The sequence below is a fragment of the Lepisma saccharinum genome, chromosome 5 (assembly GCF_977018435.1).
Source record: "Lepisma saccharinum chromosome 5, izLepSacc3.1, whole genome shotgun sequence".
Classification (NCBI taxonomy): Eukaryota; Metazoa; Arthropoda; class Insecta; order Zygentoma; family Lepismatidae; genus Lepisma; species Lepisma saccharinum.
The window spans coordinates 10,362,702-10,380,326 of NC_139233.1; the positions used below are offsets into that span (position 1 = coordinate 10,362,702).

Below are 17,625 nucleotides of genomic sequence, written 5' to 3' on the forward strand. Positions count from 1 at the left end.
AAAACTACACTTTTTCCACAAAATTAACATTTCACTTCTAATAGCACATTTATGTAGTTATCAGAGTATTAAGTTTATTTCTGTGTATAGGAGTCCATTTTTGCTTCTCCAATATTAACAGCAGAATTAATAACTTTTCCGGGAATTGCATAACTCTCAGGATAATTCAGACCTCAGAAGGTGTCTCGTCGGTGAATAAAACCTGAATTTCGTGTTTAAGAGTTAATTTCGCTTTTTGCAGTTCATTTCGCATTATTTCGTGACAAAATATGGTCACAAAATGCATCTCACACCTTTCAAACACATGAAAAATTAACACTACAATGTGTGTTTTTCAAATTTTGTTTTTTGTCAAAAACGAAATATGAATGCCCCTAGTTATACTCTTGTAAATATATACTCGTGTAGATTATTCATGTACATGTACTTATCTTCTTCTTTTGAATAAAAATATGGAGTAAGATTTAGACTGAGGGAGTTGATTGACAAAATTTTAATCTGGAAATAAAGTGACAAATGCAAGTTCCATCAGGACTTAAACGTAAATTCAAGACCCACCTGCACAGGAGAAACAGAGAAAGTGGTGTGCTCCCCCCCCCCCCCCTCAACCATGCACAAAAGGCAATGAAGCCATCATGCCAGGCTGTAGTAGTGTAGCAGTCCTCTTGGTTGGCCGCACTCACACTTGACCAGAAACGCCAGTTTCAGATTACTTCATTGCAGAATTTCAGTTTATCAGGCCTCATTCAGTTACTCAGCACCCAAGGCCTGGAATGCATCTTGTCACCTTCACGTACTCTGTTCACTCCTTGGTACTGTAATGCTTTCTGATTCTTGAGACATTATTTTGACATTTGTTTGAATTTTGACAATTATTCTCCTATGTTTAGCTTTGGGTACAACCAGTGGCGAGATCCTATGAAACCCACCCAAATTCTTGCAAAGTTATGCAAAGATGGCAAGGTGGAAGGGCCTACATACACCAATGGGAAAGTAAAAGTAGGAATCAGAACATTTTGCCTGCAAAATGAAGAGGACTGTCTGAACACCAAAGGTAAGATTTTTTAAAAGTTGTATCAGTATGATGATAAAACACACACTTGCATAAAAAGATAGATGTACTGACATAAATTTGACAGTGCAAAATGGCAAATATTGTGCGTAGATCTGAATTATGTAATCAACCCATTAATAAAATTATGTGAGCAGATAATTATCATAAGTTTGTTCTGGCTTATTAAAAAAACATGCATTGAAAAAATAATTATATAGACAGTGATCATGAATGTTACTTGTTATATTCATAACAACAAAATGACAGAATTGTGGAACCTTGTATAATTTATGTTTAGAAATACTAAATTGTTAAAATGGACAAATTAACTTAACTCTGATATACCAATATGCATTGTCAGTCATATCTATGGATTAATCTGTGCCCGCCCCATGCACACACACACACACACACAGGGTGCTTATTAAGTCAGTTGACATTAGTAGTTAATTAATAATGCACTTTTGCAACTGACTTCTATCATTGATGCTTTAGAAAGTATTAGTGATTAAATTTTAATCAAAATTTTCCAATACTGATAGCATTACATAGGCATTGACTTAGTACTAGTAAAGGTGCTTTGTTGTAGGAACATCTTGTGGCATTTCAGGCATGGAGGAGCACTTGGCGCTAGCTGTTTTGCACAGGTGGCACGAGATACCAAGAGTGGGCTGCCAACTTGTTCCTGAACACATAGAAACTCGACCCCTGTACAACCCAGAGAAGCCAGGAATTGAACAGGTAATGGAATATCAAGCTTTAATTGTATATAATTTATTGTGTAATTAGTTAAAGTGGCAGAAATGGAATGTAAAGTAATACAAATACAAATAAAGTATTTGGAATTATATTTATTTATTGTTTGTAATCTGTGATTATAATAACAGATAATGACCATTTGGTACACTTCGTGTATTATAAAGAAAAGAACCGTCTCCTAAGAATCAAAACGTACACATAATTTTAAAGTAAGCTTTGTTTAAGATCATTTTTCTTTTAAATTGCACTTAATAGCTAACTCTTCACTTACTCAGGGCAAACTTGAGATGTGGGTGGACATGTTCCCGATGGATATGCCCCTTCCAGGACCTGCAATTGACATTTCTCCAAGGAAACCAAAGTCCTACGAGCTCCGGATAATTATCTGGAACACGGATGATGTGGTACTTGAAGATGATGCCTTCTTCACAGGGGAGAAGATGTCAGACATCTATGTCAAAGGGTAAGTACACAGCAACATATGGGTATTATTAATTATGTATATACTCCACCAACCAGTAGCGTATGCAGGATTTCATCAAGGGCGGTGTTATTTCGAAAACTTTCTACAAATTCACATTACCATTGTTTTATTATACTTTAATTAAATAATAATCATAATTAATTAATAATACTTATAATTTATTAATTAGTTGAATTACTACTAATAATACTACTATTGTTGACTTGTAGCTAAGAATTAGAAGGTGTACTTGAAAACGAAACATTACGGAGACAGGATGTTCTCGTCGGTTTGGAATGCAGACCTTACAAATTCCATTACTTGTCTCATACGTGGAAAGGTACCAGCCTGACAGACGGATATGAATCGACAGGTATTGGAATTTGTATAGCGAAGCAACCGAACCGATCTGAGAAGATCGGAAGGGAATTTCAGGATCAGTATTGGATTTGGTTTTGGTGTGAGTACATCGAGGAAGACAGGGCAGGTATGTACCTTGGAGGACGGAGGCGTCTCTCCGAACATAGAATGGTCTGAGCCTTGTTACTAAACCTCTCGCTAATACCTTTTCTTACTTACACCCCGGTAATAAAATAATGAAATAAGGGAAGGAGGAAACATGGTAGAGGTACGGGCCTTTTTTTGTAACTTTTAGTTGTAGGTGCGAGTTCCTTATAGAAAATATGTGCTTCAGAACGCGGGTTAGGAATGCTAAGGAAAAATGAACACGAATTAGAGTTATCTTTAACGAGGATTCAACAGCTGGCGGAACAAACGGTTCCGATTTCACCGTCTCGTCCAGTCACCAGGGCAAGGTCGCGATACATACAGCAGTTTTCCACCAACACTGCACATTCCACGGACTGTGTTGCCATTATTCCTTCCACTGTTGTCAACAATACTGAAGTCATGGCATTAAACATACCAAATTTTATTCAACCGGAAAAGTTTTCAGGGGCAAAACCCTTAGAAGTTGATCAATTTTTCACAACTTTTGAAAATATGGCGGATGCATTAACTTGGACCCCTGCAAAAAGAAAAGATTTCTTGCCTTTATTCCTCACTGGAATCGCTTTAGATTTAATAACGGGAATAAAATCTCAACCAGATTATGCAAATAAGGAGTATCAAACGCTCAAAACAGAAATTACCAACACTTTTAGGGACATTGGTCAACCTCTCCTGGTTGAAGATTTCTTAAAGGAACAAGTCCAACAAATTCAGGAAACCCCGCAAGCTTACATCTTGCGTAAGCATGCCTTGATTCAGAAATATCTCCCCCAAGCATCCGTGGATCAGGTAATTTATTACATTGTGAGGGGACTGCGTACGCAGTACCTTCAAGTAGCTTCCGACAAGAATTTTAATTCGGTGAATGAACTTCTACGGTTCATCAACAACTTGCAAAGAAAACAAACCCTTTTGGAAGAGCAAGCGTACAGAGAAGCTAGGGAATTAGCGGCGCTTAAATACACTCAAGGTCTAGTTGCATCAACAAATCAGATAGGATTGCAAAACATAGTAACCCAACCTCCCATAAAAGAACCTCAAACTAGCTCGAATAATCAACAGGAAATAAACAGTCAACTGCAAACAGAAAAAAACTTTGTAACACAAGATCAATTAAAAGATTTGGAAATTAAAATGAATGAGCTCCAAATTAATCATTTTCAGAATAGTGCACAAACGTTCAGAAATAGATCACAGCCTACTAGAACTAATAATAGATTTCCTGCACGCCAAAGATATAACGGTAGGAATAGTTCACATTCCCAAAGAAGTAACAATTTTTATAGATCAAATAATTCAAACAATGGTTACCAACGTGGGAACAGGGGACGTTCAAATTACCATAGAGGAGTTTATAGGTCATTCCAGAGACAACACCCTCAACAAGCTCAGAGATGGCAACCCTGTCAAAACTGTTGCCCTCAAAGTGAACAAAATACAGCCCAGCAATATAATCAACAAGTATATTACAATCAGACAGGTTCATCGGAACAACAATCACCTAATGCCTCTTTAAACTATTGAAACCCTATGAACGTGGGAACGGTCGTCAGGGGAAAAGTTCGCATACAGTTCCCATAATTAAACAGAATAATCTTAGTTTTCTAGAAGCAACAATGAATAGGAAACCTTGTAAAGTACTTGTAGACATAGGTGCAAATTGTAGTATAATAAATGACAACTTGGTTCCAACAAATGCAAAAAGAATAAACATAAATTCAACCATAGCAGGAATAAGTGGAAATTCCATAACTGTCAGACAAATTGCCTTCATACGATTCCGAATCGGTGGGAAATTTTACTGTCACCCATTCAGAATAGCTAATACAAAATTCCAGTATGCAATTTTGGGCACAGATTTTTTAAATCTACACAAAGCAAACATATCGTTAGGAGATAATACGATCTCATTGCAGAGATTAGGGTATTCACCAAAATGGCAATTTTCCAGTGACGAAAGCAAAGTACACACCATTCCTGATCAAATATTTCAAATGTTAGATTTAAATCAAAGTTCAACATTTGTAGCAAAACATAAAATAACATTACAACCGAAATCCTCAACTTATGTAAAACTACGGCTAGAAAACATCCAGATTGGGACTAAATATAACACATTTGAACCGAATAAAGAATTGTTGGACTCATTAGATATTTTAGCACCTTATGCATTAGTTAATGAAGAAGAACCCCACATTTTGCTAACAAACGCAAAAAATCATCCGTTAGTAATACAGAAAAACACTCCAATTGGTTCAGCAGGAAGTAACCAAATAATTTCTGAAATTTATGACACTAACGTCAATGTGAATGCAAATAGTGGTCATAAAGTACATCATTCATTCGAGCAAGGTGACGAAAATTTAGACCAAGAAACCTTAAAACGACTCACTAAACATAGGAAATTTTATGACGTTAAACAAATTGATATAAATCCCGAACTAACAGAAGACCAAAAACTTAAAATTCAAAATTTAATTTACAATTATGCAGATATCATGTATTGGAATCCTGAGTGCTTTTCTAAAACAAACGCAATGGAAGCACACATAGATGTTGCTGAATGTGTTCCTCCATTTGCTAGGCAAATTCCCATACCCATAAATTTAAGGGAAAAAATGAAAAATGAAATAACAAGACTTCAAGAACAACAGATCATTGAACCTTGTGAAAACTCACCATTTCGTCATCGCATATTCTTAGTTGTTTCAGACTTTTCAGAAATTAATAAAGTAATATACAATGTTTCATATCCCACTCCAGATTGCAATGATATTTTAGCACGTCTTGCGGGTAAATTTTTTTACACTACATTGGACATGGCTCAAGCTTATTTTCAAATTCCAATATCAGAAGAATCACGTCCAGTTACGAGCTTCGCAATTCCAGGTTGTCGTTCATTCCGTTATAAATGTTTTTTTTATATTTTATATATAATATTTTTATATTTTATATTTTATATTATATAAAGTTCGCGAACAATTGCAACAAATTTTACCTGGTGCCCAGCTTTTTCCCGCGTCTACTTTACTTCCAAGATACAACTCATATGCTTTTTTCACTATAGGAGTGCTAGTATTTCTCTGTGACTTCGGAGTAAATTCCCCGCAAACAGAACAAAACCAGTTCAGGTTATTCATACATTTGCGTGACATGGCGAACTCATTAATTGAGTTATAATATATTTCTTTAAAAAAACAATTATGAATGCTCTGATCGTTTTGTTAATATACAACTTACACTTCACTATACACAATATTACATTCACAATTTCACGAACATACACAAATATAAAATACGGCTACTCGCAAAGTTATCGGAAAGGAAGTTAAGACTCGACTAACCCACAAAAGGAACAAATTTTAACAGAGAAACAGGAAATTACTCTACTGCCAGATGTTTCCTCAACGAAATATTAAGTGCCAGTCATAAACACACAAGGTCGCTAAAAGGTTTTTATCCATTTGCTAGGAACCAAACGTTTAGTCAGATGCGGAGCAGGGTGTGCAGACCTGAAACCATAAAACTATAAAATTTGGGTGTTCTGCAAAAACTTTAGGTGATACAGGAAAATGGGTGCAATATTCCTTATCAGCACATCTGAATACATAAAGATCACTTAGTTTTATTTAAAGGAGTATTTCATTGTTTATCAGTGTAATCAAAGTATGGAACTCATCCAACGAGCTGTGGTGGTCTGGTCTTTTAGGACATCTGACAACCACACAGGAGATCAGGGCTCGATTCCCGGAATTGGTTGGAATTTTTCAGCTCATGTCCCCGATAATTGACATCTGGATTGTCTTGCTGTTCTTACCAACAAAACATTTTACAATAGTTAATCTTATTGTCGTTTGAAATCAGAAATTTAAACGTGCCAGTGTAAACAATCGGAAAGCGGACTGGTGGCTGTGTATTCTTGTCTGCCTAGCTTTTGTCTATACATTACCCGCTTACAACGAACCAAGAACTTTCTTTAGTTAATGCTCATTGTTCACACAAAAAAAAAGTGTTAATTGAACACTATTGCAGCTGAGATACAAAACAACTTTTTTTCTCTTTTAAATCATAGGTGCCCTCATATTTTATTTTCAAGAATTCATGTTTATTTTCACTCTGAAAGACGTGTGTGTTTGGAATTCTGTGCTTGTCTCCATGCTGCATGGGAATAACAATTCAAATTATTATTATTATTATTATTAGTAGTAGTAGTAGTAGTATTGCCGCAGATCTTTGACTGTGATAAATTGGCCATTTTTAATTTTCTTCACAGCATTTTTCATAATATTTCAAATGCTCAAGGGGTGGGGTTTAAACACCGTAACCCCCCCCCCTTGCGTACGCCACTGCCACCAACTACATATATAAAAAAAGCCATCCTTTTTTGCCTAAGCCTAAAAAAAACAATACCTCATCACCAACTTCCTGCCAAAACTACAACTTAGTTTCCCAGGAAATCCTAAGCAGGGCATCCCCAGCACCAACTGTTCTGTTTTACTTAACCTGACATATCCTGTGTTTCTCGTTCCCATTCTCCATTGCAATACTGATAGATGATTTGCTTTTGTTCCTGAACACACGTTCACTCCCATCCATTTTGCCCATAGATACGACTCACTGAGATGCAAGATCTGCCTTATTCTTAGTTTGCTACCACCATACATACCCCAAGAGAATGTGTTCCTCTCCAAGTATTTTCTAGTGATTTGTGTAGGAGAGACATTAGTAACCTCTGTTCCTCAACCTTATACCATATTAGAGGGAACCCCAACTAGGAAAGTGATTAGCAGAAAGGTTACGGCCAAGCATGTGATAATCCACTTAATAGTGGCAAAGCCCTGTTGTGAATTCTTCACCCCTATTATTGTAAGGCAGGGGAAAATTGGAAGAAGATAGACCCCAGGGTTCGTGGGTCTCTTTGCCATTTGTGGTGTGGTACGTATACAGTTTGACAGGTCGGACTTGGCCACCGAAATGCAAAGAATGTGGCAGACAACAGAATTCAACACTTCCCGCGATATTCAGTTTGGCAACAGCTATGGACCAGGGAAAATCACTGGCTGTTTTAGATGTGTGAATTTTTTAATATGAAGCTTGTTAAAGAAATCAATTTGTTGCCTTACTTTCCAGCTGCTCCTTGTGTATATACATCTCAAAACTTAAGCTTTATTTTAGCTTTCATTATCATAATATATTATTTTTCTATGTGCCAATAAAAATAATAAAGTTGAACTATGTAACTCATCACTGAATGTTTGCATAGGCACTATTTCTAAATTAGAAAATAGAATAGAAAAAGATAAAAGAATCACCACGGCAAGGGCTAAAATTATTAGAATCTTAAGGATGGCCCATTTGTAGTTGTGCCAGATTATGTACCGGATGGACTTCAGGGGTTCAGGAACCACATGAAAGATGAGTTGGGTCGGCTGGAATAAATTTAAATGTGAATAATTTAATTTAATTAAAAGTGAAACCAAAATGTCAAAACCTAAGATGTATTTAAAGCCTAGCTGGACCTTTGGCCAATCCCAGAAAAGCCATTTTCAAAAATTTCCTCTCCCTTTGAAAAACTGCTGCGATATATGAAAGTTTACATAGCCACAAAATTATTGTGAATGTCCAGCCAACAGTGAAAGCAAACCACACGAAGATTCATGTGAATGCTTAGGAAATAATTCTAAGTAGATCAGTTTTTCAGATTTTGAAATATCAATGCTTTGTTGTCACATGCATATCACATATTTCTTATCTTATAAAACAAGGATGTACTTACTTAGGCTTGTCCAAGGGATGAGGTTCACTTCTACCCAGGCCAGCTGGGTTCTTTTCTGCTTCATGAGTCAGCAGATGGATTTCTGCTTCAACTTTACCCTGAGAAGAGAAATTTTATCACAATTACGACACACAGGATAATAAAAAAACATTAAGAACATTAATGGGACTTTCACTTTCATTATCATAACATATTATTTTTCTATGTGCCAATATAAATAATGAAGTTGAACTATGTAACTCGTCACTAAATGTTTGCATAGGCACTATTTCTAAATTAGAAAATAGAAAAAGAGAAAAGCATACTCTGAAATTTCAAGAGTAGTTGTCAGTGTACTACTAATTCCCAATCTTCATATTTTAACCTTTTAAAAGGGCCCTCCTTCATAGCGTATTGGTGATGTCGTTGCCTTGTAATCAAGGGGAAATAATTGGTGCACCTGGTGGCAGCACATTGCACAGTGGTTCGGATTCCACTTTAGACTGTAGGATCCAAATCACTATGTGCCTAAACCAGGCATCAAACCCAGAATCACTTGATTACAAGGTGACCAAATTACACTACATCATCAGGAAGGCCTGGAAACATCTGAGGAAATTCCTGGAAATGGGGTAAAGTGTTGAAAGAAATTTCTTAAGATTAACCACTCGTAAGTACTCTCATAAAAATGTTATTTTCTTATTCAAACCACGTAACTGTGATCTTTCTGCAGGTGGCTGAAGGGTCCCGAGGACTGCCAGTGCACAGACATTCACTACCGATCCCTCACAGGGGAGGGAAACTTCAACTGGAGGTTCATCTTCCCTTTCGAGTACCTGGTGGCCGAGGAGAAGATTGTGATATCCAGGAAGGAATCTCTCTTCTCCTGGGATGAAACGGAGTGCAAGATACCTGCTCGCTTGGAACTGCAAGTTTGGGATGCGGATCACTTCTCAGCTGATGATTTCCTTGGTAATAGAGCTTGCTTCCTTTCCTCCTTTTTCTTCAATTAATTTGCATCTTTCTTGGTTTTACACGATTCTGTAGACTTCCTAATTTGATTTTTGCTGTCACCAGTGATGTTAATTCCCAATTATTTGTGCAACATAGTAGAGATCCGTCTCAATCAATATTTTATTAGCATTGACTTAAATCGTATTTTAATATACCAAAAGGAAGCATTCACTTAACTGTAAATTGTGATTACTTATAATACTTGTTCTTTTAGATTTAGCGGCTTGTTATTAATAGTTCACATATTAGTTTTGCTAACTTTTTGTTGTGTTTCATTAATTTCAGGCACCATCCTCTTGAAAACTTGTTGTACTATTTCAATAGTAATAGTAACAACATAGGCAAAAAGCCAGTTTCCAAGATAAGTGAATACTTCCTTTCAGTTCTCTGAAACATTAATGGTATTTTAGTTTATGTCAGTAAAATTTTTAACAATGTCAATGATCCAATATTTCCTATTATGTAAAGTCTGTGTTGTTTATATATTTGAATTTGGACTGAGTTGATACCACTTTGAATCAACAGCCTATTTCAATACTTTGCAAATTATAACTGAGCCCAGTGCATTATCAGTTAACAGTTTTGGTAGTAACTTTTTCCCTTGTGTGTAGGTGCCATCACCTTGGACCTTAACAGGTTCCCAAGAGGAGCCAAATCTTCCAAACTGTGCACCCTCGACATGCTGAAGGTGGATGGATCTGTCCCAATGGTGAACATCTTCAAGCAGAAGCGGGTGAAGGGTTGGTGGCCCTTTTATGTGAAGAAGGAAAATGAGGAGATGGAACTTACGGTAAGTGCACTTTTCCTTAACACCATTTCATTTTCATGTTGCAGGTCCAATACGGAAAATCTCTGGAAGTCAAAATATTCTTTATATTCTCAATTATAGTAAGAAAAGCCAACTAGAAGCTACAACATGCATAATCAGAAGAAAATTGCTGTTATTCAGAATTTACAGAAACATATCTTGATATTCCTACAACATCTGCATACACCCTATTCTGAATAATAAATTTGCATTGTGTGTTACCTCTTAATTTTTACCAATATGTAGCTTGTCTGCTAGAGAAGAAAATACATTATATGAATTTTAGAGTGCATTTTGATTAGGGCTGAGCTGATACTGATGCCAATATATTGATATTGGTCGATACCAGTGTTATCAGAATCGGAAAGTATCGGTTAGAGTTTATTTATGGAGACCAGCCAATACTTTCCCAGCATTTTTGGTTTTCATGGTTCTGCAAAAATGCCAGGTGACACTTTTCCTGGAAATAATGCAAAATTCAAAGTTCCTTTGTATTTAGCCTTAGTTTTGTTTGGAAAACAGGATTTTGTAGTTAGATAACATGTGTTTTAATATTCTAATGTAATTCTGGAATATTTTAAAGCAAAACTCAGTAAACTGAAGTGTATCATTGCAGTGATACGCTTACACACAATCAAGATTTTGAACAACTGTTGATTATTAAAATTTTCAAGCATTAGTATCAGTATTGGTTGGGAATCTGAAAGAAATTATCAACATCTGTATGGATATCGTTTCAAGGTGGTGTCGGTAGTTTTAATGATTCCAGATCTCCTGACAGTATTTCATGCTACTCCAAATTTTTGCTGTATTTTTGCTTCAGTCAATCTTTCAATGATCTAAGTTAATATGTTGTTAAAAAGTAAGGGTTACACTACAGATTAAAATTGATTACAGTTGAAGTTGAATGATCAGTCATGCATCCTCTACGGGAGCACATTACAGGGGTTGAGAGAGTTAAAACATGAGTGACTCTTACACTCCGATTCTGATTACATTTTAGGAAGCTTTCAGACTGGAAAAGTTTCACGCAAAAGTGATAAGTGACACAAGCCCTGTCCAATCTGTTCCAAAGTATTCACTCTGCATGTGCGACCAAGAGAACAAGATGACTCGATGCATGGTATTGAGATAATGACCCAGTCCTAGTGACACACAAATGACAAGCAACACATGTATCTTGTCATGTAACTTCAGTACGAAAGCTTAGTTATTTCTGTAGGTTTGCTTGCAAATGACAAGTGTATGTGAAAGTCCCATTAATGTTCATCTTGTATTGTTTTTTTTATTATCCTGCGTGTCGTAATTGTGACAAATTTCTCTTCTCAGGGTAAAGTAGAAGCAGAAATCCATCTGCTGACTCATGAAGAAGCAGAAAAGAACCCAGCTGGCCTGGGTAGAAGTGAACCTGATCCCTTGGACAAGCCTAAGTAAGTACATCCTTGTATTATATGATAAGAAATATGTGATATGCGTGTGACAACAAATCATTGATATTTCAAAATCTGAAAAATTGATCTGCTTAGAATTATTTCCTAAGCATTCACATGAATCTTCGTGTGGTTTGCTTTCACTGTTGGCTGGACATTCACAGTAATTTTGTGGCTATGTAAACTTTCATATATCGCAGCAGTTTTTCAAAGGGGGAGGAATTTTTGAAAATGGCTTTTCTAGTATCGGACAAAGGTCCAGCCAGGCTTTAAATACATCTCAGGTTTTGACATTTTGGTTTCACTTTTAATTAAATTAAATTATTCACATTTAAATTTATTCCAGCCGACCCGACTCATCTTTCATGTGGTTCCTGAACCCCCTGAAGTCCATCCGGTACATAATCTGGCACAACTACAAATGGGCCATCCTTAAGATTCTAATAATTTTAGCCCTTGCCGTGGTGATTCTACTCTTCTTTTACTCTGTGCCTGGCTACACTGTCAAGAAGATTCTTGGAGCATGAACGTGTGTGAAGCTTCTCCAATCCGTGGTGAACTTGTGTGAGGTATCATTTGTGTGTATGCATTTATGTGGCTTGCATGCAGACATGTTTGTGACCGTGTTTTCTTGCGTGAGTGTGCAATGTGTAAAAAAAATGCAAAACGAAGTCAATTCAAGTGTGTGAAAATAGAAACTCGTTTTCTGTAGTGCAAACACGTAGCTTCATTCATGTGTCTTCTTTACTATAAAGAGGTTTTATTGTTTCTGTAAAGAAGGCATCCACTGTATTGACAAAGTGAAGTAGAATCATACAAGGCTGAGTCAACACCATATTTAACTGATACTTAAATATTTATACACTTTATAATGTAAGTATAATAAAGTTAAGTTGTGCTAAAAAGATTGCTGTATATCAAGATATACAGGGTGGCTCAATAAGTCACTTAACACCCTCAGTACAAGGCCACTGCGGCATGGAATTTGAAATTGGCGATGACCAATCATTGCCTGGCCAAGGGGGAACCACATTGACGCCACCCACACGGTCGGCGGCCATCTTGATGTCCGCCATCTTGAATTAAACTTCAGAATTTTAAATGGGAAGGGGGTCGTATGACATATCAAGATGGGCTAGAATTTCACGAGAAATGCAATGGTGAAGGTTTTTTCGACGTATCTTTAACCAATAAAAAGTTATGACTGAATTCTTGTACCAATTTGCTCCTTTTCGAGGTGTTAGAAAAATGCCTTAAAATTTGTTTAGCACATCGGTAATGCATCGAGATCAAAGTGACGTCTAGGGAGAGACGTTCGCATGCCATTGCACATTATTTTAATCGGATACATCCATGAAGAGCTGCTCATTATGAATGGTTGTCGCGAACAATTTACAGTGTGACGCTTCCATTGAATTAAAAGTCCTTCACCGTGACAAGGCTAATGTTTATGTTCAGAAGGAAGTTTATAAACAGAATAATCGATGCTTTTTAGCTGATAACCCATTTTTGACAGATCAAAGCTGAATGGTTAGTGTTGGTAAGTTAATGGTGTGACGTGCTGTGTGGGACACGATTGGTTAGTCAATTTTTCATCAACGGAACCTTAAATGCTTAGGGCTACTTGGATTTGTTAAATAAACAGTTTTTTCCATCCTTGCTTATGGAAGAAGGTACTTTTTACAGAGTTTTTTCAATAGGGAAGAACACCAGAACACTTATGGGAACGTTATGAACCAGTTTCTGTCCAAAGTTAGTTATCAGATAAAAAGCATCGAATATTCTGTTTATAAACTTCCTTCTGAACATAAACATTAGCCTTGTCACTGTGAAGGACTTTTAATTCAATGGAAGCGTCACACTGTAAATTGTTCGCGACAACCATTCATAATGAGCAGCTCTTCATGGATGTATCCGATTAAAATAATGTGCAATGGCATGCGAACGTCTCTCCCTAGACGTCACTTTGATCTCGATGCATTACCGATGCGCTAAACAAATTTTAAGGCATTTTTCTAACACCTCGAAAAGGAGCAAATTGGTACAAGAATTCAGTCATAACTTTTTATTGGTTAAAGATACGTCAAAAAAAAACCTTCACCATTGCATTTCTCGTGAAATTCTAGCCCATTTTGATATGTCATACGACCCCCTTCCCATTTAAAATTCTGAAGTTTAATTCAAGATGGCGTACATCAAGATGGCCGCCGACCGTGTGGGTGGCGTCAATGTGGTTCCCCCTTGGCCAGGCAATGATTGGTCATCGCCAATTTCAAATTCCATGCCGCAGTGGCCTTGTACTGAGGGTGTTAAGTGACTTATTGAGCCACCCTGTATTGATGATATGAATAAAAGCAACTCCTAGCTAGTTGCAGGGAACTACATGCATAGATAGAAAAGCTTTCTGGGAGAGGGGGGGGCTTCACCCATAATTAATCATATTTTGACAGTATATCATAGGAGCATGTGTTTTGTGAACCAAGTAAATTAAAACTTTCTTTTTACTATGCTGGCAGCAGAGGGGACCATTACCATTTGTAGCATAATTCACTATGAAGCCAGAGGTTTCAGGTTCGAATTCTTGTCAAGGGGTATATTAAAAAAAGCACTTTATTTGACAATACAGGGATTTTAAAGCTTGGAAGGGAATTTTCAATATGAACCATGAACAACAAGGGAACAGAGTTGAAAATGGAGGGGTTGGAAGTGAACTGGGATTCCAAGGGTAAAACCTGTTTCGCACAAGTTTGAGGAATTCCAAATGTTTGAAAATTCTGGCTTGTGTGTCCCAAGGAAGAGTTCCCTGAGCATTGTCTTTCCTTTGTATTTCTGTAAAGCTTTTAATATGTATTTGAAAATGTCTTGTCCATTTTGGTTTGTGAACTTGCACTATTGCACTAATCTAGCATGCCACAAGTTTCGGAGATGTAGATAAAAGGAAACAGAAGGAATGGTGATGGACAGTTTGCCTACTATTACATTTACTGTTGACTATACGTGTGAACTACTGGTGATTCTTGTTGAAATATCGAGAACACATCTTTAGGGAAGTATTTTGCTTACAGTATGATTTCAGTAATATTCTATATATTTTCTAAGAATATCAAAACAATCCCCTCCCCCATAGAACTTATTCAGTAAATCTAAAATCCTGATTGCACTATTATTAACAAATATTTTTAAATATTTTTTTCCCATACAAGAGTGGCCCTGTTGCCCCAATTAGGTCCAACTTTAAAAACCTGTTTTTGTCACATAATTTTGTTGAAGAATTATTGAAAATTGTAACTTATGTATACTTCAAAGTATATGGTGCTGACTCAGACCTAGTATTAAAATAGTTTGTGTACATAGGTAATCCCAAGTTAAATAATTGTACAAACATATTTTCATAAACTTAAAGGTAGATAAAATGAAATTTTCTAAAACAAGAAAAAAATCCAGTAAAACCTGACTTTTTCTGAATTAACTAAAGTGTTAAATGCTAGGAACTATATTTTATTCAATTAGAAAAATGTAATGGAAGATGTTAATTTCGACCTGTAGAGGCGTATAGTGCAAATCACACATTGGACATAGCGAAGATATAATTAGTGTGATTTGCGCTTTACTCTGGTAGATCGTTCTAATGGAAGATCAACATGTGCACTCACCCTAAGGATTCAACACCAGTTCTCTCTTGAATCACGTTTCAAATTAGTGAAAGTAGGTGAAAATAATGCTTTATTCTCTTTAGCTTATATAGTAGTATTTTTTCACATCTTTCCAAAAGGTTATTTGCTCTGCACAGTATCTTGAAAAAACTATATTTTTAAGCACATAGAACCTGTGGATGATACAACATAATGTTGAACATGTAATATGAATTATGCCAGTTTCTTTAACATTTAGTTCTTATTTTAAAATAGTGCATGATATGTACAATGGGTTTCACAAGTATTGCTTGGCAAATAATTAATGATTATTTTCATTAATTTTTCTTTTGTATCCTATATGCTTTTAAAAATGAATTTTACATATGGTGGTATGTTGTCAACAGCTTGTTTGGAGTTTTGTTTCAATTTTTTAAGCTCTCATTGTGCAAAACAAATAATATAAACATTGTGATAGACAGTTCATTGGTAATACTTTTGCATTCTACCTTATCTATAAATCTTCAGTGCAATAATGACAAGACAGTATAAACATATAATTTTTGTGATTATGTTCTACTTTGCATTTTTTAATATAATGCATACTTAAGATTTCTCTGTGTACAGTGGTGAGAATAGAACTATTTCATCTATTTATAAAATTTCATAAAAGTAACATAAAATAACCAAAAGGCAAGAAAAGAAGACAGAGTAAAATTTTATGAATATGTGGATTTGGAAAAGTCTATTACTGTTGTATATTTCAAAGTTAAGGAATGAAACCATGTACAAAAGTATGAAAAGATGTATATAAGACGTCAGCGAGTTACTAAAGTTATATCCTCTAAACTTTCTAGTAAATGTTCTATTAATTTCGGTGACCTCTGCCACCATCCACTTGGGAACTCGATGCTTCACTGTTGGGTTGACTTCCAGTTCCTGTGAAGCATCGAGTACCCAAGTGGATGGTGGCAGAGGCCACCGAAATTAATAGAACAATTACAAGTAAGTTTTGCGGATATAACTTTAATAACTCGCTTACGTCTTATATTATCAACCGCGTTGTTTATTCCCCTTAACATGAAAAAGCTGTAGTCAGATGTTTGCATAAAGTTTAGTGTTAACATCTAGTAGAGTTAAATAATATTGTGTAATTAAGACAGCCATTGGGAAATTGTGTTTAGACAGATAGGAAAAATTCCTCCATATCAACCTAATGTGTAATGTGAGGAAAAGTGTTGATATTTGTGTGTCTCATGTATCAAAGGAAATGCTATTGCATTTTCATTTAATTTTTCCTTGTAAAAATAGTGCATTAAGATAATTTGAATTGGTTAATATGGCACTTCGTACCAAAATAGCAGGCTTTAACTTAGAATTAATTCTCTATGAATAATGCTCATAGTCCTTAAGATATTTTTGTTAAAGTAAATAAAAATTATTCATAAATCTTCAGCCGTAGAAGAAATTTTAACACTAAAGAAGATTCTGAGCTATTCAAAACAGTATTTATTATAGGGATGTGTCAATATTAAATTTTGGCCGATACCAATAACAGATATTCTACCGATCTGACAAAGAATTCCAAATGGTTCTTGAATAATCTTAATTGTTCATTGACCTCCTTAATAAATGTGTTCACAGATGAACCAAACCTTTGCAATGCAAAAGAAGCTGCATATGTAGACATTTACTTTTTGAAGAAGCACAGAATGGAGACTATTCTGTTTATATCCATTAAAATTATAACAAAATGGCACAATATAGCACTAAATTCTGTAGATATATCGAATCGGTAATTTTAAAGATAAACTGATTCACTGATATGCCTATATCGACTGATAGCGATAGTGTACCGATTAATCTGACCAACGCCTAATTTATTACCAGCGTGTTTTTGGAAAGTTAACTCGGAGTGGAGATTGTTCATTATTTTTTTTTCCAGCAGTTCATATTGTTGTACTGTACTGAATTGTATTTTAGTAGTATTAATATTACATGTGATAAACTTTGTTAGTGTGCTAGGATCCTCTCACGAAGTAAATTTCTACACTGCTGTTTGTGAAAATTGCAACACCAAGAAGGAAACGTCTGATTGAAATGAACTTTATACCACAGATTAGGTACATGCCAATACACAAATGATTAGGGTTACAGACCTGTATATGATCTCTGACCTTCAGAATTCAGTATGGTGTGA

At 35.8% G+C, this 17,625-nt stretch overlaps 1 protein-coding gene across 7 annotated transcripts in view; it reads left to right on the forward strand.

Annotated features, from left to right (window-relative positions):
• Positions 1–12,737, forward strand: part of LOC145987648 (otoferlin-like) — a 453,910-nt gene extending 441,173 nt beyond the window's left edge. For all 7 annotated transcript variants that reach the window (XM_083122142.1, XM_083122144.1, XM_083122148.1 and 4 more), the window contains 7 exons: positions 891–1,054; positions 1,665–1,795; positions 2,089–2,276; positions 9,275–9,513; positions 10,167–10,345; positions 11,693–11,793; positions 12,140–12,737. In XM_083122142.1, coding sequence (XP_082978268.1) covers positions 891–1,054; positions 1,665–1,795; positions 2,089–2,276; positions 9,275–9,513; positions 10,167–10,345; positions 11,693–11,793; positions 12,140–12,320 — 1,183 coding nt within the window. In that variant the 3' untranslated portion in view covers positions 12,321–12,737. The remainder of the gene's footprint in view (positions 1–890; positions 1,055–1,664; positions 1,796–2,088; positions 2,277–9,274; positions 9,514–10,166; positions 10,346–11,692; positions 11,794–12,139) is intronic.
• Positions 12,738–17,625: the final 4,888 nt, after the last annotated feature.